At 35.5% G+C, this 23,287-nt stretch overlaps 1 protein-coding gene across 5 annotated transcripts in view; it reads right to left on the bottom strand.

The window, feature by feature from the left end:
* Positions 1–296: 296 nt before the first annotated feature.
* Positions 297–23,287, bottom strand: part of STRN3 (striatin 3) — a 67,444-nt gene continuing 44,453 nt past the window's right edge. For 4 of the 5 annotated variants that reach the window (XM_065635109.1, XM_065635106.1, XM_065635110.1 and 1 more), the window contains 9 exons: positions 19,229–19,362; positions 11,936–12,111; positions 11,757–11,804; positions 9,291–9,412; positions 7,972–8,139; positions 7,570–7,710; positions 6,127–6,234; positions 3,260–3,346; positions 297–3,126 (listed from right to left, as the gene is read on the bottom strand). In XM_065635109.1, coding sequence (XP_065491181.1) covers positions 2,957–3,126; positions 3,260–3,346; positions 6,127–6,234; positions 7,570–7,710; positions 7,972–8,139; positions 9,291–9,412; positions 11,757–11,804; positions 11,936–12,111; positions 19,229–19,362 — 1,154 coding nt within the window. In that variant the 3' untranslated portion in view covers positions 297–2,956. The remainder of the gene's footprint in view (positions 3,127–3,259; positions 3,347–6,126; positions 6,235–7,569; positions 7,711–7,971; positions 8,140–9,290; positions 9,413–11,756; positions 11,805–11,935; positions 12,112–19,228; positions 19,363–23,287) is intronic. The other variant, XM_065635107.1, reaches the window with a different exon arrangement.

Here is a 23,287-nt window from a genome sequence, read left to right as displayed (position 1 = left end):
ATTTCAGCACTATCATTTTTTCCCCAATCACCAGTACTACAGCTCTTCTGTTCTAAAAAACAAATTAAAAAAAAAAAAGGTTTTTAGCACGTTATGTCCCACAACAAATAAACTAAGACTGTATTAGAGACTATTATCAATATTCAATAACAGAAGCCTCACTACAGCATTTGATCCACTATAGAACAGTGAACTAAGATGACTGTTAAGATTTCAATTAAGGAAAATAAGCAAATATTTTTGGTTTTACCATTTCAATTTTAATATAATTCAAAAAAAAAGTAAATGTTATGCATGGCAATGTTTATTAAACAATCACATTTCATTTAAGCATTAAAATGCAGCAGTCTGGAAAAGCTGCCAGAAACAATGTTTGGCTTCAGAAAAGGCGATTATGAAATTACTTCCAATAAAATTCAAATACTCTCTTGTCTGTTGATTAGTTGAATGCTTTAGACTGGAAGGAACAAAAAGTGCAAATCAGCTGAATGTTACTTTCAAAAGTAAAGTCTTAGTGTCTTACAAGCAGTTACTGAAAGGCCTCACCTCAATCTTCATGATAAAGGACAAAATTCTTGAATTTCTATACAATTATAATTTACTGCAATATTTCAAACAATGTAACATTACTAAAACAAAATTAATTTCAGAATATAACTGCATTATCCTGCCTACCATGAGCACCTTTTTTCCCTTTTTTTTTTTTTTAAATCTAATTTGCTTGACATGAGATGGCATGAGATACATTCTCACTGCAAAACTGGAAACTTACATGGAACAATACAGTTACAACCACTTACAGGAACATGTTCCATCTGAAGGTAATTTATACCTAAACATAATACTTTGACACGAAAATCTAAGATTCATATTGTGGTATTCTGTTTCTGCTGATACACTTTCAGGAAAGTGACTCATCACAGAGTAGCACAACATTGACCTGCACTTTATTGGAGGACTTACAAAGAAATGGACCCAGGTGAATACATATCATTTGACACACGGTCAAATTTTAAGCATTTAAAATGATTTTTTTTTTAATTCAACGCAATGATTCAGTGGCAGTTAGAAATAAGAATAGTATCTTTCTGGCTCCTAAATTACTTGAGAATCACTTCCTATACAGAGTGAAAAACAGTGTGATTTCCATCTTATAAAGGCTCTAAGAATACACTGGCAATTTTCAACTTGGTCTTGTAAAAATTTTTTAAAATATTGTGGAAACATGTTCTTATATGTGGGTACTGCTGCTTGAAACTGAACAGTTGGTTGACATCCAGACAACTATTACAATTTTCCAAAAGAAAAGCAGCTTATAAGCATAATAAACAAATGGTCATTTTGCTAAAATTTAGACCTAATTTAGTAATTTGTAGAATGACACTTTCAAACTGTGCAACACAAAATAATGTAGCCAACAGTAACATACAGGTACACCATTTAATATTTATTATATGCATTTTATATACATTATTTTTCAACAGCTGTACTTTTGCTATGTGGTACAATCTTAAAAATTTGCTGATTCATAGTTTGTAAAACAGAAACCTTACAAAACTCATCAAAACTCGCAAACTGATCAGAAAAGTTTTGTGGAAGACTAGAAAAAATACTTTATTGTATTAATCATGCATTACACAAACAAAATCTTTAGTTACACCATAAACTGAAGCACATCTGAAAATAAAATAAAAGCAGGGAATAACTATTGTCAAAACACAGCAGATTTATGAATCTTGAATCAACTACTTTTGTATTCTATTTGAAATGCAAATAAAAATAATTTTCACTCCGAAAGTTCTGAAACAAGATTGTTGTTTGGATTCAACTCCATTCCAGGTACTTAACCAGAGGAAAAATAATTTCTTGGTTTGCAACTTTAGAGTTATCAAATGTCCCATTTTCTCATCTACTTTAGACTGTTCAAAGAGTGCCATAATAGATATACAGGGCCCTTGAACACACTACATAAAAGGATATAAAGACCAACAAAAAGTGAAATAAATAACAATAGGCCATTAGCAAGATGGGTAATCCTTGATAAATAAACTCGTAAATACAGTAAGATGTACAAAATATCACATAGTGATAGGATGCCAAGATTAATTTTTTTTTTTTTTAAAGAGTTCATTCGGGGGTGTTAACCCCTCCGTGTTTCATCAGAACACATTTTACAGTCCTTTATTTATGAAGACAGTTATGCGATGATGATGAATTAGCATCCTTATGCAAGGACTTAGCTGAGCGGTATTAGGCAAAAGAAGGGAAGAGTGTGGTTACACGGCAGCGGGTCAGTGAGATCTCTGTGTTTTAGGGTTCTATAATGCAGAAAAACATTATCAATACAATCTTGAGCACTGTTGTGACAGGCTAAATATATAAAAAGACTTATAAAAACTAGAATTTTATCCAAACATTTTGTGCAACTAATGCTAAAATATTTTAAGTTAAATTTCCTTTTCTTTAAAGCAAAATAAAAGTTTAAAAGGGGAATCTGTGGCATTCAACTGATAAACAGAAGATTACTAAGAGATGAAAAGAAAGCTACTCTTGGAGCTCACTTCCCCCCACAAGAGCACCACATTCCTAACCCTAAGGCAGCACACAGAGTCCAAAATAAAAGTCTTTTGTAAGATCAGACTCCACGTTTGCTTAAAGACACCTAAAGAACAGACATACGCTCAGTTCATATCCAGTCAAGGCTACAAATACTGGTTTTCTTTTTTGTATTTCTCCCCACCCCCCAAATACAGTAATTACAGTTAAATGAATGAGCCTGACATTGTTCAAGATGTGGTGGCTTTTCACCAGCTTATACCTGCCCCACACAAGAGCCTTTACCCAGGCAGATCAGATGTAGTGTCTTATTGGTAACCTTATCATTGATGGCAGTGACGCATTCCCTCTTTTTTGTCCAAACAGACCTGCTGTTATGACGCAGGTTTGTTCTGCTGTGTCACACGAATACTTTGGCAAGGGCATCAGCTCCTGCACTGGCAATATATGCTTTTGATGGATGAAATGCTACATCATAAATGGATTCATCCAGCTTTTTCCTATGAGCTGTTATTTCTTGCACACATGTCTTGCTGTCCAAATTCCATAACCTAATGGAACAATCATGGCCTGTTTAGGAAAAAAAAAGAAAAAAGAAAAAAAGAAAGAGAAAAGAAAAAAGACAAAGTTAGATTTGTCAGACACTTCGGTGCATCATAAATGCAAAATTTTTATAGTATATAGAATATGAAAAAACCCTTACTTCCAGACATTAAATAGATTCCATTAGGATCTACAGCTAGACTTGTGACTGCATCCAAGTGAGCAACCATAGAATGGATCATTTTACCTAAAAGTAAAATAAACAGTGAATTTCCTGTGAAGTATTGTTTCTTTTAAAAATAACATTACAATTAAATGCGATGTAGAATAATACACTTATTTGTAATAGATTTCAACAATATCTGAATGATACAGTTCTATTAGAAATCATTATGTTTCAACTGCAGACTCTTGTATAAGTGTATAGGTAAATGACACACAGCTCTCAAAAAGGCATTCTCATCCTAAGTGCTCTTTTTATCCATCAGGCATCTTTACTGGCAGCAATGACAAAGACGACAAATCCTAAAATGACAGGGTGAGAACCTAAATTTTTAGTCCCTTACATGTCCTAATACCTGCCACAGCAGGACAAAGTGTTGACAAAGCTTTTTACAAAGAGACTTACTGAGTCATACCAAAGGTCCATCTATCTCTGTCATTGCTAGGAGAAAGGCTATTGGTGACAAACCAGGGAAGAAAATAAAACCAAGGCAACTCAAAGTGATACTTGCCCAGAATACTCTCCAGCTCCTAATAATTAACTGTTCAATTATGTCACAAACCATAGGTGTTAACTCTGCATTCGACTGTTCTTAATGCATTTCTTTTCAGTGAATTCCTGGACTCCTAATAACATCTTTTAACATCTCATGATGCTTTTGGGAAGGAGTTCCAAAATAACTGCTTGTAAGTACAACCACCTCTTTCTGGTTTGAATCTGTCACCTGTTGGGGGTTATTAACTGAACCTTAGTTCACGTATTGGAAGAGAACAAATAAATCCCTATAAGACCATGACCAACATGAAGAAAGTGTATCATCTCTGCCCAGTTGTCTGTTTTGCTGAAGAACCTCAGCCTATTTAGTTTCTAAGATTCTTCCTGAAGAAGCTAAAAGCTACTGAAGATCTCAGATAATACTTTTAACCATTCTCTGAAACATTTTAATTTGGCTATATGCCTTTTGAGATAAGGGAGACTGGAATAACACAAAGTACACATGTGGATACACCAAGAATTCATACAAAGTTATTAACAATTATTTTTGTTGTTTATTCCTTTCCTTCCTCCTAACATTAATTTTGCTGTTCTGACTGCTAAGCAACGAACTGACATTTTCATCCAACCTCTTCTTATAACTCCAGGGTTTTACCGAGTAGGAACAGTCAGCCCAGTGATTATTATTTTATATTATGAAGTTCGTTTTTCCTTACATGCATCGTTTCACATTTATCGACATGGAATTTGATTTGCCTGCTTTTAAGCCTATTAAGATCTTCAGTTCTTCCTTATCAGCCTTCATCTTTAATACCTTGAATTAAAGAATGCCAGTAAACTGTCAAGATACTGTCTCCTGTCCAGATGATTCATATTACATTGAACTATTGCTGGACCTGGTAATATTTTATTCCACAAAATGATCATTTACTTCTACCTTCTGTTTTCTGTCTTTGACCCAATTATTTGTTTATGCAAGATTTTTCTCCTTATTCTACATCTTTGTTTCTTTAAAATAATACATTTTAATTTCAGGACAATCATTGCAATGCATTTAATGACCACAATTCAAATACATAGATTCATGGAAGATGAGAAGGGGAAAAATGTCTAGCTTTTTGCCTTTAAACCCCAAATCTCAAGAACACCATCCCCCACTCTGCCCAAACCAAATACACTTAAGAAAGGGGTTTTCCACATGTGCCTGCTTAAAGTCATCTTATGCTGATTTTTTTTTTCCAGCTTTGGTAGGATAACATGCAGGAAGTGACTGTTAATTTGACAAATGGAAGTTCATGTTTGTTATTACAATTATTCCAACCTTTTTAGGGCTACAAAGTTGGTGAAGGGTTTGGAGGGGAACCCATACGAGGAGCAGCTAAAGTCACTTGGTTTGTTCAGCCCGAAGGAGACTGAAGGGAGACCTCATGGCAGTTACAGCTTCCTCACAAGGGGAGGAGGAAGGGCAGGCATCAAACTTCTCTCTTTAGTGACCAATGACCCAAGGGAATGGCAAGATGATGTGCCAGGGGAGGTTTAGGTTGGACATTAGGAGACAGTTCTTCACCCAGAGGGTGGTGCAGCACTGGAACAGGCTCCCCAGGGAGGTGTCACGGCCCCGACCCTGACAGTGTTCAAGAAGAGTCTGGACAACACCCTCAGACACATGGTGTGAACTGTGGAGCTGTCCTATGCAGGGACAGGAGTTGGACTCGATGATCCTTGTGGGTCCCTTCCAACTCAGGAAATTCTATGATTCTATGATTTTTTTAGTCATGACAGACTGTGCAGTTTTTCCCTATACCCTTCTTTCCTCTCTCTTATCCAGATCCTTTTGTTTCATAAAGTTAATTGTGTTCTTAAAGTACAACAGGATTCCATTACTACAATGAATTTAGGGTTATTTCTTGCCCTAATAGGTACTAAACAGGGTTCTTTACTAGTGAGAGTTGAAAAATTTAACTAATATATATTCTTAGAGTTAAAAGCATGGAAATGATGAAGACAGGAAGAAAATGGCAGACATGTTCTATATAAATTAACAAAGCTCTAACTTAAAAGGACTTCCTTGCCCCTCACAACTATCTCTGCCTGTTTTGAGAATTTTCTGACTGAAGTCACAATTGCAACGGATATCACTATATCATAGAGAAGGTACTGAAGAGGCTTAATCTTACAAATACCAGAAGTTCTCTTTTACATAAAACTGCACCACTAATAAGTTTTCTACAAATGGATTCTCCCTATGTCCGTCCAGATTTACTTCAAACATATTCATACATACAAATCAGGTTCCTTTTCATCCTTACCCGTTTTGTTGTCAAAAAATTTGATGTGTCTATCTTCATGTGCTGTAATAGTTACAGGAAGTGTGGGATGACTTACTACCTTGTTAATATGATTATTTGATTGTACACCTGAAAATAAAATTTAAAAAATATTAACCTGCCTTAAAGAAAGGGTTAAAGTTAAAATGAGAACATTTTAGCATTACACTTTAGCTTACTATATTAACTATATTATATAAGTAACCTTTTAGAAAGAGCATCAATACATCTCCTAATAAATAAATACAGCCAGGTAGACTCTAGTCAATGTAATGTAAGGTTAAAGCTGTACAAGTGGTTTATACACACAAAAGATTCTCCAGGGAGACAGCAAGCAAACCGAGTACTGCAGACCACCACCAGCCAAGTAGAAACAAACTATGGCATCAGTATGTTTAAGCACACACCTCTTATACCTCCGCATCAAAAAAAGATTTAGCTTGGGGTGGGGGGAAGATAGAATCCAAATAACTGAAGTCAACCTAACCTATTAGATTCTGTTATATACACCAAAGACTGGTTTAGAATCTCTTAAGAAGTTTTTAGAATACTATTTAAAACACACTCCATCTTGATATGCCCATGTTTTACGGCTTGTTCCTTTCATTTCTGTGCTTAATTTTTATTGATTACATTTAAAGATCCTCTTTTCAAACTAGGAAAGTTATTTCTCCAATTTGTGATGTGCTTTCTCACTGTCAATGCCAGTTTTTGTACAATATACCTAGAATATAGCTTTTACACAGTTTTGTAACCTGTGTGGAAGTCTTTATATAACCCGCTTAAAACTGTAAGTATAATCACTAAGTAAATCAGACTACTTGGAGGGTAAAAGCAATTTCTCCCCTCGCATTATTATTTTACATCTCATTTCACTTAAACAAATGATGAGAAACTGGAAGTTTTCCTCATGGAACACTTTCACAGGTTCAAGAAAAGAAAGCTCCTGTATCCAGAATTTCATCAGATACACACAATTCTTAAAGAGCTACATCTTCATAGCACCTTATTTGTAGTAGCAGAATTTCTAATAGTTAAAGTTCCACAGGAAAGAGTGTTTAATCACGACATGTACAGAATTCTACACTGAACTATTATTCTGCTTAATTCAGTTATTTCAATACCCTCCGTGTCAAGGCTACATAATGAAACTGTGTTTTAATACGCAATTCGGACAACTGAATCTTGAGAAATTTCAGCTTAGAGAACAAGAACTGTTGCTTTCACTACCTCTAAGCACTTTCAAATCCTGCTAATCCACAATCTTTTCTGTCATGTCCAAGCATCTTTAAGCATCTAACCAACTCTCAAATTGCACGATGCAGGAGAGGAGCAAAACCTTTTCATTTACTTTACTGTATAATAAAACTTGGATAAAGGTACCTCATCCGAGATGGATATTCCATACAAAAGAGCTTTACTTACCGGATTCTATTTGTGATGAAAGCATTACCACTGACTGGGATGTTTCTAAATCATAGATGACTGTGCTGCCAGTGTTAAAAGATGCCACCATATGAGCAGGGTCACAACCTATGAAGTCAACTGATGTAGGTATTCCATGCTCTAGGAAGAGAGAAAAATGTCTTTAGAAAGAATGAAACATTTTAAAATTCTTGACAGTTTATACATTTAGTTTGTTTTATACTCATACTTTAAAGAAGAAATTCACTCCCTTCTTTAAAGTAATGCTACAGCACCAGGATTACTTTAGTAAAACATCTTTTCCCTTTAATTGTTATGTAGTTTTGACAAATGGAGATAGAGAGCCTGGATGCATCATCAGCTGCCTCATAACAGATTTTCAAAACCACTACGAAACCCTACCTTTCTCTCCATTGTAAGTGCAAATACAGGGCATTTTTTCTGGTGGGTTCCACAATCTAATAGTGCCATCTGCTGAACAAGATAGTAAGTGATTCTTTACACCACTGTAAGCAAGACCCCAGACTGCATCTGTGTGAGCAATTAAGGTGCCAGCTAGAACGTTTGGCTCTGGAAAAACAAAAAAACAAAAAAATAAAAGTTCAGAAATGAAACCTTTTTAGTGAAGAGACATTAAATAAGTATTTCTCGTACTTCAATATGAATTAAATTCCACATAAAACTGTCACATATCCTCCCAGGCCTTCCTGTTTAAGCAACAACTAAAATATTACATAGGTGGTCAATTTGTACCACCACTGCCATCTTTCTCAAAAAACACACACCAAAAGGACAAACAAAAAACCCCACCAAACCAAACCAACCTGCCATATGAGGAAAGGCTGAGAGAACTGGGTTTGTTCAAGCCTTGAGAAAAGAAGGCTTAGGGAAGACCTTATCATCATGTTCCAGTATTTAAAGGGTGGCTACAAAGAAGATGGAGACTCTCCTTCTACAAGGAGTCACATGAAAAAGACGAGGGGCTATGGGTACAAGTTACTCCTGAGGAGATTCCAATTGGACACAAGAGGGGAAATTTTTCATGATGAGCACAATCATGCATTGGAATAATCTCCCCAGGGAAGTGGTGGATTCCCCAACATTGGACACTTTTAAGATTCAGCTGGACAGGGTACTGGGCCATCTTGTCTAGACCATGCTTTTGCCACAAAAGGTTGGACCAGATGATCCTTGTGGTCCCTTCCAACCTGGTATTCTATGGTTCTATGATTCAGAATACCGACTGCCATTAATAGCAGGACAGTGATGCACAGTTTTCCAAGCAGTTATCAGCTCTTTAGAGACATTGGTTATGGGAACTGAGATGGAAATCAGAAACATGGGACGTAGAATCTGAGTACACTTATCTTAGTTTTTTGAGAAATTCCTATTAGAAGAAATAATCATTCAGAAACTTGGAATTTTGGTCCGAAGTGGCAAGCACACTTCTTAAAAATAAGAGTTATGATTAATTTTTTCCTTACTGTTTAATCCTGAGAAATTGCCAGTCTTCCTATTACAATTCTATACAAAGCATGTCATCAATGCAAGTGGGAATACATAATTAATGTTTACCACACATAAAAAGTTAAAAACACAATTTACTTGATAAATGGTAGTTACATTTCACAAAAGCCCTAGAAAACAGATTAGCATCAAGCAGCAAATTAATATTGAAGACAATGGTCATGAGTTATTTATCTTTTAAAAAAGACACTTACCATAGGTATCATATGGATCCACATTAGGGCTAGGCATGTTCCACCACTGGATGGTTGCATCGATACCACCACTGAAACACTGTTCTCCATTGGAACTAATTGCCAGTGACAATACAGGTCCACTATTGGGAGACAGAGGAAGAGAAGTTTATTGATATTGCCTACAGGGTAGAAGTGAAAATTTGGTTATCTACTTTCAAAAAAAATTAGATTGGATTAAGTAGTTAAAAAAATTCAAACTACAAAGAAACAACTCTGTTAAAACCTTTTTGAAGTCTCAAGGGGTGATACCAACCTCTATTAAAATATTAATAACAACGTAACTAGAACTATCCAAATTCAAGAAATTCAAAGACTACCACCTTACTTCTCAGAAGCAACAGTAACTACAACTACAAATGGTGAGTTTTTACCTTGTATCTAGATCAACCTATATTGTGCTGAAAGAGGTAGTTGTAGCCTCCCGCCCAACTATTTTCTCATCCTTTTTTAGGAACCGACAGTAACCTATGCCCCAGTAAACTGGCTCAGAAAAATGATCCTAGAAAGTACTTTTTGGCCAAGGTTAGACTTCCACTGGTTTAACTTCTTCAACTTGTTTGCTGTGATATGAGACAAGCACAAACTGTAGCCTGATGGAAGACGCAGGCCTACTCCTTTAGACACACTACTAGGTCAGGTTTAACTGTATTGTAAAACCATATCCCCAAAATCAGATGCCTGGCTCATCTGACAGGCCATGCTCAGGATATAAGGAGTTTACCAGTCATTTAAGTGCAGATGAGCAAACTAGAATTACATATTTGAAGATAGTGAAAAGGAAGACTATCACTTGAATCCACCTGCGTATTTGGCAAAGTGCAGAATGAAGCTGGGATGAGAGGGAATGTTGCTCAAAGCATGTGTGAGGTAAAAAAAAAACCAAAATTACTTTGTTATCAGTCTCACTGGAAGCCACAGGGTGTAGATCAGTTCTGTACCAAAACTTTCCCAAACCTTGGCTTTTTGTATTCAGTAACAAAAGCCCAAATAATAGCACAAATTTAGACAGAGGAAGAGATCTGAAGGAGAATTCAATTGGTCAGTGGCCCTCTATCACTCAAAAGAACACTTGTATTTTAACATGAGGACATACTAGTCACCCAGTCCTAAAGAAGAGCGTTTTACACTTTAGCTAATAAGTGCAAAAATAAGATGTTACCTTCTATCAAGTAAATGGCTTAAGGGAATGAAGGAGGGTGATTATAGTATGTGTAGATTTCCTAGTACAAACTACTTTTTTTTCTTTTTCCCCCATTACCAAGGCCAGCACACGAAGTGTTATCCACTTCCACACTTATCAAAGAGCTCTCGTGAAGCTTACCTGGTAACTGGAGACTGGATCTTTAGTTACATAGGGCAAGTACACTCAAACTACTGTGACTATCTACAGACTCTGAATTTTTGTCTTGTGTTCTTATTAGAAGGAAGCAGAATTCAAAATTAGCATGTGAAACTCAGGCAGTAATAAAGTAGTTAACGCGAGCTGAAAAATTACTAGGAGCTTTACAAGTCCCAGCTCAACTTGCACATTTTACTAATGTTGTTTAATTCAGGTTAGTTCACTGTCACCATCTGCCACAAAAAAGATCTTTCCTTGTTTCAGACTAGTTTGTGCAATGCGCTTCCTCAATATCTTGGGCCAGAGCACAATCAGAAATGAGAATATTTGTTATGGTGTGTAATAAACCACCACCTGCACACAAAGTAGGCACACTTGAGATGGGAAAGGAGGAAGCCTGGGTTGACACTGGAAGAAAACTGACTGTAGTTATCAGAACTTTGCTCAGGTATTAATAAACTTTTTGATTACAACAATTATTTCACTGATTTCCAAGTTTCCCCCAGCGCTGAGAGGCATATGTGCTGGTGAATACCCATGCCTTATCTACTACTTTGGCCTATGCTGGCAATGAAATTTTCTCTCTTATTCTTGTTCAAGCCCCTAAAAACAATTCAGAACCTCCCTACTCACTTGCTTGATCTCCTGATTTTTTCACTCATTGAATCTGCATTCATTTTTTTTTTTGTCCTGATGATTGCATCTGTACTTTTAAATTCTCAGACCTGTATCTGAAGACACTAGGTACAATTAAAGTCTACCTTGTTTATCTTCTTCATATATTATATATAAAATCCACAGTCCAAGATACAGGCATCACTCAGGCGATTTTACTATCATCTTCTACAATCTCTCCTTTCCATTACAACTAACCACATTTGCCACTTCCTGTTCTTCTCGTGTTATCACGGACTGTGTGACTCATGACAGGGACTCAGTGTTTACCTGTTTTCACAAAGTACAAGGGACCTTGTTGATACAATGTAAAAATAGAACACATTCATGGCTTTTACACTGAAGTGTCTTATGAATCCATCAGATAATGACAATACATTTATCAAGCATTAATTATGTCAAACACTTACATGTGGGCCCTAAATGTGTAGATGGGTTCTACATCTAAAGAGGCACTCCTGAAAGAAAAAGGGAAGTTATTACGCTACATGAAATCTCTAGTGGAAAACTCTGAAAACTTTTAAGAGTTTAATCAGTTTTGAAGGCATTTAAAACATAATCGATGTTTTATAAAAACCCATATACTTGCTTTTTGGCAGGAACCGTTTTCTGCAAATTCCAAAGTTTTAGAGTGTGGTCCTCAGAGGCTGTAACCAGCACAGGCTCTACAGGATGAAAAGCTAATGCCCGCACTCCATCAAAATGACTGCGTAGCGTGTACTTAGGGTTCCAAGTCTTCCGGAAGGCATCTTTGTTAGCTGGCAGCTTTAGGGAAGAAAAAAAAAAAAAAAAGAGGCGTAACTTTACCTTGCGTTTAAAAATATGTATAATATACATCTCCCTGTATTTTAGGAAAACACAGTACTTTTGATTCAGCTAATACATGTTCAGTCTTAAGTTTGCATTTATCTACTGATCTGTCTATATGCATCTGTAACTCCCTCTCTGGCATGCGAGGCAGTCTGCAAATTTTTCTACTGTCATAGTTTTTTCTGTCCCAGAGTGAAAGGGAGTACAACGCTGAATACACAGACAAGAAGCCTTGATTTTCAAAAACTAGTTTTAATCCTTTTGTGCAATGACACTGTAATTCTTCTTCCCTGAAGAAAAGACAAAGGTTTCATTGCTTATCATTTTGTCTGCACCCAAAGGAGAGATTACCACTGTCAAAAGCTTATTTATCACTTAAGCTTAATAAAAATGAGCGTCAGGTGCCTACTGAGTGATCAATCTCAGATGAGCAACTTGACTGAAAAATTACAGGAAACAAAGAATTCTCAAACACTTCTACACATGAAGGTATGTACACATAAACAGGTAACCCAAATTTCAATACACACTTACAATGATTGTAAACATAACATCAAATATAAATATTTTTTATGAGTTTTACATATACTTGTGAGTCAATAACTTAGTTACTATGTGAAGCAATATATACAAACTTTACATTTTTATATTGTGAACACCCAATTAATACTCTTAACCTATAGACTGTTAGGCTAAAATACAAAATTTAAAGCTGCTTAATATTGATTATAGGTAACTCAGAAGAGTTACCAGAAAACCTCAAACTCTTCTAGTGACTGTGAGAGACTAATTTAGAACTTTGAATACAATTTATATTCTGCAAAGAGCAGACTCTTAAAACACTACATCCCATTTGTCCTAAGCCTCCACCATACGGAGAAATACATGTGCAGGTACTTCTCTCTTCCCCTCAAGTAATTATAAAGGGAGTTTAAAAACTGACTTTAGTTAGGTGAACAAAATTAGCAAACTAAGAATTAATGGAAACTAATCATATTATCTGCCTTACATACTATCTAGTCACCAAGTAATTGTTAAAGCGTGTTTCTTAACCGCAGGCCAGAATCTCTCAATATCCCAAGATACTCTCAGCAACACTATTAAAAGACTAAAAATCTCCCACAGCTTATAAAATCTTAGTACCTCATATCTGTCAGGACTGAAAATAAAACTCAGATCATAATGTAACATATACTGTAATAAGTATTCTTGGACCAAATCTATATCCTGGACTGAATTATCACCACTCACTCAAACTAAATTTGATTCTATCCAATCAAAGCAAATAAAGGCTCAGACAATAAAATGTACTGTTCTGAGTTACAGATTTGCAGACATTTGCTTTTCCTGTATATTAATGTAAATTTCTGGCCTAAGTGCAAACTATGCCAAATGCAGATCAAACACCAGAACTTGTTATACCAGACATATAACCTGGATTTCTTTTTTTTAATACCATCCAACAAATACATTTCATAACAAAGCATTTTGTTTTCACTCTTCCCACTTCAGAGTATACTGAATACCACAATATTTTTATTGAGATTTAAGTTATTTAGCACTACACTGCATACTATATACAAACTTCATAAAAAGAATAATCTTTTCTTTTGGGAAACAGAGTGGAATTCTGGAATTCTGCATTAAACTTGATAGATTTCAGCCCAAACTGCATATGTATTCACTTGTCTGAATTTAAAGTGGATAAGGGGGAGAAAAGGGGGGAGGGGGGAAAATGGTATTTTTCTATCAGAGTCCTTCAGTATTTTTAATCCTCATTATGTAAGGTATTCATCCACCTGGCTAACTCATGTTGCCTTATGTACTTGTGGTGATCTGAGGCTTAGAGAAATTAAAGCTAAACATCTGAAATAGCAATGGCTAATTTTAGTACATGTTATGTCCCAGATTAGATAGAAGACCTTGATTATTTGGATGTGACATGCATCCACACCACACTGGTTTCTATCACAGTTGTGATGAAGAGCCTCTCAAAAAACCCAGGATTGAATACAGTGGTCCTTATGTTTCAAAAATGTTCTTCATTAACTTTGGCAGACTTTACTATACAGGACTAAGAAAGATCAGCTGGACCCTTGATCCTAGTCCCCTGTCAGCAAACAGCCAGAGAGCAGATGCTTAGAATAACAGCGTTGATCAAAACCAAGAGTTGTTGTTCCCTTACCTAAAACCACCCACAAACACCCGAACAAAAACTCTGTCTCCATTAGGAGACACAAAATACTTTACATGTCCTAAAAAAACCTTTACCACAGAAGCTCCCTAAACTTGGAGCGAAAAAAACCCATACAAACCATAAACCACAAGAAATTGCCAAACAGAATGGGAAATGCCTGCTTTATAATACTGGCTCAATTTAATCTAATGAAAATCCCGTTTTGCCTTCGTTTTGTTTGTCTATGTGGGAACACAGGCCAGCAACCTATTCATTCTGCCTTATAAACAACCAGCATGCCAGACTGAATGAAACTACACCTGAGCAAAACAAAACAAAAAACCAACAAGCAAGCAAACACAAAGAACAACAAACAAGCAAACCAAACCAAACAAAAAAACCCCACGAAAACCAAAACAAAACCCAAACAAAACACACCAAAAGAAGAAAGAAAGGAAAAAAAATATACCAGGAAAGAAGCTCCTCCTTGCCCCTGCAGTCAACAGAATCCTTGCAGCATAGTAAGGAGATGCATATTTCCCTACCCCAATCAACTATGCATCTCCAGCAAACAGGCAAATTAGAAAGCAATAATTAATAACTATAGTCAGAATTTTCTAATGTTTTAATGTGTTTTTTTTTCCTTGATACTGTTGTGACTGATTAGAAATTCCAAAATTTAGATGCTCTGAAAAATGAGGACTTTGCATTTTGCAGCCAGTCCTACAGCAGAAAAACACCATCCAGTGCAGCTGTGGAATCCAAGAAAACAGAAATGGGAGCATCTGTTTTGATAACAAACTTACTCCTTCAGCACAGGAACAACTACACACACTGGAGGTAAATATAAAGAACTAGATACTGAAAACAACATGACTTGAGCTGATTGTACTGTACTACAGATCTTGTGGACAACTAGTGGACTAAATCACTGACATACAGAAAAATTTTCAGCTATAGTTGAAATTCTTAAAATTTAAAACATTATCCCCATCCTGTCCACATATCCTCTCCTTTTCAAAATATCACCCTCGTCAGGGATTGCTACATGAAAGCCAGTGGAACCCTGTTGTGGCTTTATGTATTCATGCACTACTAATGGCTCACACAAGCATTTTAAGAACATGGACCTATTGGGAACAAAATGCAAGAAGTGGGAATATTAAGTATTTGGGGTTCTGTTGTTGTTTTACTTAAACATTAATTTAGCTTAACATCATCTGCTTATCTGGAGATTCACTGGAAAAGGAGGTGTCTTCAGCTAAGCTCAAAGGGGCATGAGATTAGGTACTGTGTTACAAGTACTGTGTTACAGGTACAAGACAAGACATGATCTTACTGCACTGCAGATCTACAGTTACGTGGAAACAACTTCAGAAATCAAGAACTATCAAGGAATTTTTAACCTGAAGGAACACTGTGATGGAGAACCACCAGTCTCTTCAGATTCATGACAGGACAGAGATTCCTTTCTTAAATAAAAATATCCAAAAAATTCTTTCCATCTGTGTTACTGGATACTTCAAGTCAGAAGTCAGAAGCCACCGTGCATTTTTCAGACACACTTTAAAAGATAACAGATATGCTAAGAGCACTGGGAAAGCAGGACTAGATAGGAAGGAGGGAAACCAAGTGACAATTATAGTAATCAATTCTCATTCCTATTTGGTGAATGATCCAGTAAGAAAGCAAAAACTTTCGTCTCCTGTATCAGCCAGATATTAAAGCATGAGATAACCTCTCCACACACACATCTCAAACCAAACTGTAATTAAAGAGCCTCTAATGAAGGGTCTCAATGAGAAAATTTTAGATATCCAACCACGCTGAAGCAATAAGATCATCTTCATCTACAGAATAACTGACACCCTCAAACCTTCAACAAATTTGTGAGGTACTGCCTTCTGCTGCAAATTCCTTGTTAGCTCAGGCAGTATTTCGTACTTGCGTGTTTATCACTTCTGTTCTCTGCTTAAGCTTCCCAAGGCAGTAAAGGCAACTCCCAAGTTCTATTCTGCATCGCTCTTTGCACAATAAAAACTGTATTGTCATGTTTGTCAGAAGCCCCACAGATTCTCCTGAAATAGTTTGATCAGTTGGTATCAATTATTCATTGTAATGCTTCCTGAGTGTGTCTTGGCTCACCTGTAAATACTCCTCCTCCTTGGAATAAGCAAAATGGCTATGCACTGTTTTATAAAGAAGCTGTACCTCACAAAAGAGGAAAATATATTGCAAAGTTGCAGTGTTGCAATCAAGCATGACATTTTCCTCAAAACGAATCTTGCTTCTGAAAGCCTCTCTCTCATAGGGCATCCTCTACAGACCAACTTTCCCTACACTACTGGAGTTCTTGAAGGAGACATCACAAATTCCTTGTTTCACATCAAAGACATTCTTGTAATCTCTTTAACAAAGAAAGACATGGCATAGATTTGCCATTATGGCATCAGAACTTTTATTATTTCGTTATTAATTATTGCATTATTTTGATCTAAGATACTTCTGGTTCAGCATGGGCCTCTGACAGTAGTTAAAAACAACCAAAAATGCTTAAGAAAAAGTACAAGATTAGCGATGCTGCTTCTCACTGTTCTTCCGGACTGCTATAATTTCAGCCCAGGAACTTCTTGTTCCTTCCATGTATACAGTAATTCTCAATGGACAGCTAATTGGAGAACAACAGAGAACAATCTACAATAGAGATGTAAAGTATTCTGCTAATACTAGAGTTGTACAGATATTAGAATTTATGCTACGAATTTCGACTGATAATCATTCTCATGGCATTAAAAATAGCCAACCAAGAATGGAGCCATGTAAAATACAATATTACAGACCAACCATAAGGGCCACCATACTCACTAGTCCATACATTAATCGTCCAGCATATGGGCTGACTTGGGATTTTGGTGGGCAGAAGAAGAAAGAAAGGTGCCTAACAAATATTTTATTTTTTAAAAGAAAAAAAGAAACAGAAAATTCTGTGATTACAAACATGTGCCTTAAGATCCAAATGTTGTCACGTTACCTTTATAAATTTAATGAAGGGCAAGTGTGACCCACCAGACCTCGATACTCCAAAGTTTTGAACTCAGGAATAGGACAGACACAGAATGTAATGCAACTGCAAAAACAATTTCTGATCTAATCTCACAACTGTAGCTGCCTCACTACTGAAAGTATACCATGTAGTTTTTTGATGCCTCATATTTACTGTCAGTAAAACCAGGATAACACTTAAAGAAAATAAAACAATCAATAAGCAAGTTCAGAAGCTGGATTTGAGATTCCAAACTGCTTTAAAATAAATACCATTAAACCAAACTTCTCTTAACTCTTTGATGAAGATATAGACAGGAGCATTTAGAAGTTATTCAACCAAGTAAATACAGCACTATGTAAAACAACCCCCCAGACTATTCAACTTCATAATTCCCAGGGGAAATTACTACTAGTTAGTAGTGGTTCAAAACATCCAGTTCAGAATGTTTCAAATTTAAGCTGTCTTAAAGCACTTACAATTGAAGCTTTTGAAAAGCTTTTCTTTTAAGTTCACTTGTTCATACATTTCACTGAAACTCTACCAAAAAATAGTAATCTTCTAAACAATTGTACATGACCCTCCAGTCAGACACATCTTACATGTGGTTACACAAGAGATTTAGCTAGATAGAAGGCAAAACCCTGAGAAGGTTAAGACGCAAAGAGTTGAAACCGAACTCTGATATTAAGTTATCTGATGTCCCAGAAGTGCTACGTCATTTGAAACGAAATGGACAAACCTGAAGATGAATCTTTATTGTAAGCAGGACAACTTATTATTAAAATTTTAAAAGTACTCAAGATATTTTTAAAATCTCTTTCGTTTATTTTTATACAGTCCAGTAATATCAGGGATGGATCATTAACATTTTCATTTGTTATTTGGGAAATGGAACTATGTAACATAACACTCTGCCATAATGGAGAAATGGAAATATTAGCTCTTACTTCATTACAGTAATTAAGAATCCTTCCAGTTTTAAATACTGAAGGATAAATATGATTAAAAGAAAAAAGGTGTGTAGTCACACACAAGTATTTCCAGACTCTGTGAAAAGCTATAAACAACTTATTTCTTCACTTTGGAGAATCTAAGATTTTAATAAAATCCCCAGTAATGGTTGCCAATACAAACACCATGTATCTAACTTGAAAAGTTACAGAAACAGAGAGGTACCTTACCAACAACAATTTTTAAAAAACCCCCAAAAAACCCAAACACCACAATCCCAAAACATAAGACACTTTAAATACAATACTTAGGACTTACCTGAACACTTCCCTAACCAGCCATCTAATGTTACTAGCCAACAAAAAATTCCTATACAACTATTTGTAGTAGCTTAATGAATATGGTCAAAAGAATCTCAGAATACTCTGGATTGCAATAAAAACATACTCTTAAAAGCTTACATCTGAAATATACTACTATATACAGTCTATGCTGTTAACACTACATAAACCCACAGAAAGCAAAGAAATAAGTTAACATCAATATTTGTGGGTTTTGTCTTCTCAATACTCCATATGAGTGTAGCATCGCCATTTTTGATCAAACAAATTAATGTTAAGATGTCAATCTGTATTTTATGTCATAACACATTCCTGCAGTGACAAAATCTGAATTAAGTTATCTCTAAGTAGAAAACAAACAAGTCATCTCAGTTAACTTTGATTACCCACCTTACTTAGGCCATTCACAAGGTGCTGCCTCCTCCTCCCAAGTAATAGTTTTTGCTAATGAAACCTCTGTTCTCTGCATCTATAATGTTCAGGGTAGGGGAGAAGGGACCCAACTACTATTGATTAAATTAAACCGTATAAAGAATTTTAAAATGAAATTGCACTTACATCATAACTATAGTCTGCATCATTTGTTACTGTCAAGTCTGCAAGGTCTCCAAGGCCCAGTACACTTAACAACACATCATCAGAACCCATAATAAATGACTTGCCTCCTCCAGGTGGAAACGTTATCGGCTCAGCTACAAAGAACAAAACAGTTTCTTTAAGTGTCAATGTAATAATTCGAACTGATGAAAAACTGCATTATTCATCACTTAAAAGCAAAGCAGAGTTTAAAACTGAACTTGTACACTCTACATACTGCCCCAACTAAAACAGAGCATGATGACACACACACGTGCAAACACACACACAGATTAATTACACAACTTTTTCATGATTCGTCATTTGATTTCAACTTACTTTACAGAGATGTTCAATACTACTGACAAGTGACTTGACCAACATTTCTTTACATCGCAGCATCAAGTGTATCCAAGTTTTTGGCTAGATATTTCATTCACTACACCATGCTATTTGCCTTCTAACCATTTGCAAATAAGTCTCTGTGGTTTATACTAGTCAAATATCTCTACTTGCATGTGTAAGTAATTTTTATCTCTCAGGGTAAAGGCCCCCTGCAAAACATCTCTTCTAGTTTGATTTTTCAGATGATTAAAAAAATTAAAACATCTGTTATTCATGAATTCCTCCCTTATTTTCCCAGCATGATTTTGGATTCTAATTTAAAATACACTCAATTGATGTTTATCTTAGCTAGCTGTGCCTTCCCCAAATTAAAATTTAACATTGCTGTTAATTATCATTTAGAATAAATATGAATTATATATAACCATTCATTCTGGAATAATAAAGTTTCAAATATTCATCCATTTTCTTTATACTCTGCAACAATTCTGTATATATCCTTCTATTCACAAATATCAATTCAGCAGTAAGGAACAGGAATAAAGGTTTAAATATTATAATACTTCAGCATATTTTAGAAGCTGCTTTTACTTATCAGTATTCCTTTCTGTGCAAAAATTAGGACACTTGTTAGGTAGAATACTTAAACTTTAGCTAAGCACAAACATGCAACATATGTTAAATCGTATTTGACATCTTTAAAAACCAAACTTGCTTGACTTTTGGATTTCACTGATTTGGAATAGTGTCATGGTCTCACTTTAATGTCACCCCTTGTTTCTAATCCTCTCAGAAAAAACCTTGAAACTCAGAGAAATTAAAGCTTCCAGATCTCAAAAACACCCATATTCTGGGCTTTTTTTGTCTTACAAAAATAGTTCCGAACAAGCCGACTAATAATCAACACATTCCTGTTTTGAACATGCATATTTATTATCACCACCACTTTCTGGATGGTAACCTAGTTATGTTCTACACCAGCTGAAGAAAAGTAATTAAGACCAGGTGTAAAGTTACAGATGCCTGGCACGATTGCTATGGCTATGAAGAGGAGCCAGTCAAGCCACATTAAAACTCACTTCTCAAGATTAAAACAAGTTTCTAATGCTTGAGAACTACTGTAGTACTGAAAAATGTAACCTTATTAGCACAGAGAACACAACCGTATGTGAGAATCTAAAAAGATAATCTATGTAAGAATGAAGACTGCTTTTCCTACAACTGCTATGCACAATCACCTCTTTTAAAAATATTCTCAATGCATTCACAGGTCTTGACTCATCAAAATACTACATTAAAAGCCAAAAATAGCTTACCATGCCCTTAGATGAATAAGTTTTTCATTTCTCTTACTATTTTACTAAACCCCTCAATTTGACAGTCTATTCCAAACCACTCATATTTAAGAAAAAGACATATTCTTAGAAAACACCCAATTGTTTTCCATATTCCCACCTATTTCCCTTATTATTAGTTTCTGGGCTTTTTTTGGGAGGTGTGAGGGGGTATGTAGTCATCCATGCTTATTAGATGAGATCAGAATTTCTACGGATCGATTTCTTAGTGAAAGTGTCTGAGCTGAGTATAAAAGGAGCAAGAAATAAAATAACATCACAAACATTCTCTGGGCAAACCTAAATTATTAAATCCTCAAATGAACAGCAATTAGCCCCTCAATTACTTCAGAGACCAAGTTTTTCCTGGGTCTTTTCTAACAGAAAAAGAGTGGGAGGGGAAAAAAAAAAATAAGGGCCACAGAAGAAACAGAGGGCTTTTTAGGGGTTTTGTTGTTGTTGCCATCAGTGTTCGGTTGGTTTTATGCATGCATGTGTTGTGGGGGGGGGGGGTTTGTTTGCTTGCTTGCTTGTTTTTTCCCCTCCCCCCCTTTTCACCTCCCACAGAAATACTGTAATCCTTACATTGGGAGATTCTAAAACTGGGTCGCCTCTACTGTCTTGACAAGGTCCCAGACTCCTAAATCCATCTATCTATTTACAAGCAAAACCTCCCAAGTCACTACAGAAGCCACTATACAAGCTGCTGATCACTGGGGAAAGGAGGCAAAATGTTCATTTTAAATTTGAGGACACTTTCCATCCCTGTTGTGATGCTGTGACTCCTATTTGATCTTTAAGACAGGCTCACAATGTTTAAAATAAGCCCCTGAACTTGTCACATTAATTCTTTATGAAATTAATATCATCTGTCCTTAACAGACTGTCATATGCTTTACACTAGGAGTCGAAATTATAAATTGATCAAGTTTTATTTGCATTAGAGGTGAATATGTCTTTATTAAAAGCTTCCAATTAATGCTATCCAAAATTAAGAAGCATATTTCTCAATACTAAAGTTGCCAGTAAGTATAATATGTTGTATATTTTAATTTATTTGCACATTTTATTATTTTAAAATAACACCTATTCAAATAAATTTAGAAAATGGTTGCAAGCTGTTTTTCTAAAAAGAAAAACCTGAAAAGCAACACAATGAAAGATGCATGATGATATAGCTACTAAAAATAAAGACAACTCTGCCTAATGAAAACAACACGTCAATAGATATTTGCAAATTATAAAGTTAAATAAATTACCTTGCTGAATGCTTTTCATCTTTAAAAAAATCCAAGTATTTTTCTAACACACACAGAGTACAGTATTATCCTCATAGCATAATACATAGGTTTAACTGAGTTTGCAATCAATAAATATCAAATAAAAATGGAAGTGATAGTACAAGTTTCTTTACAGGTGAAACTATGTGAAAAAAATACAATGATTAAATACTTGCTCGGCCAATCCTAACCAGTACTTCTTACCCTCAAGTGCTTGACATCATACATAATCAAGTCAAAAATCAAGCAGTAATATTTTTACAGACTGAAACTGCTTAAATCTCTAATCAGATATGTATGTTCATATATGCTGTTGTTGCCTGCTCTACAACTGGGACATCTTAATCTTGTTTTCCATAAAGGTAATACATGGTACACCAAAATTAATACCCAAGCAAATAGCTTACTGCTATTTTTTTGTCAATCTGTAGATTGACACCCCCACAACCTATAGAGCTTAAAAAAGAAAAACAACGCACGAAAGTAATAATTCTCTATACAATACATTGAATTGAGCATTGTACTGCAGTTGATTCTGTGTTTGAAAATCATGCAAAATGGTGGAATGGAAACCCCACATTTTTATGGCCAAAACTATAAAGTTTAATTATAGCATAACAATCTTCTCATCATATTTAACCAGGCACTTGAGTGAAAAAAGAAAAAACAACCACCAAACCAAAACCGGCAATGTCAGAAGTATAAAGGATATATTCCCAGCTAATTAGCACCATAGTTTACTTTCCTCTCTGTAACTCCTCCTCCCCTCAAGAAAAAAAATAAAAAGTGAGCTAAACAACACTTAGTGGTTGATAATTTTGTTTTTGTACAGAGAACAATCTCAGAACTGTAACATTTCAGAGTGTAGCATAAACCTTACATACAGTTACACGGCTTGGTAACATTCATCAGCATAGGCCAGGGTGTCCCACTTGTCTGCAAAAAACTTGATTTTTTAAAACACAGCTGAACAAAAAATTGAGCAAAATCTGCATTTTATGATAATGAAGTATTTGCCCTCGTTATCAAAAGAGAGACCTAGAAGACACCACTAAGTTTGGGTTTTTGCAGCTTTGCACCAT

The sequence above is a fragment of the Caloenas nicobarica genome, chromosome 5 (genome assembly GCF_036013445.1).
Source record: "Caloenas nicobarica isolate bCalNic1 chromosome 5, bCalNic1.hap1, whole genome shotgun sequence".
NCBI classification, from domain to species: Eukaryota; Metazoa; Chordata; class Aves; order Columbiformes; family Columbidae; genus Caloenas; species Caloenas nicobarica.
The sequence above is the reverse complement of the archived record's forward strand: the minus strand, read 5'-3'. Positions and strand labels throughout refer to the sequence as shown.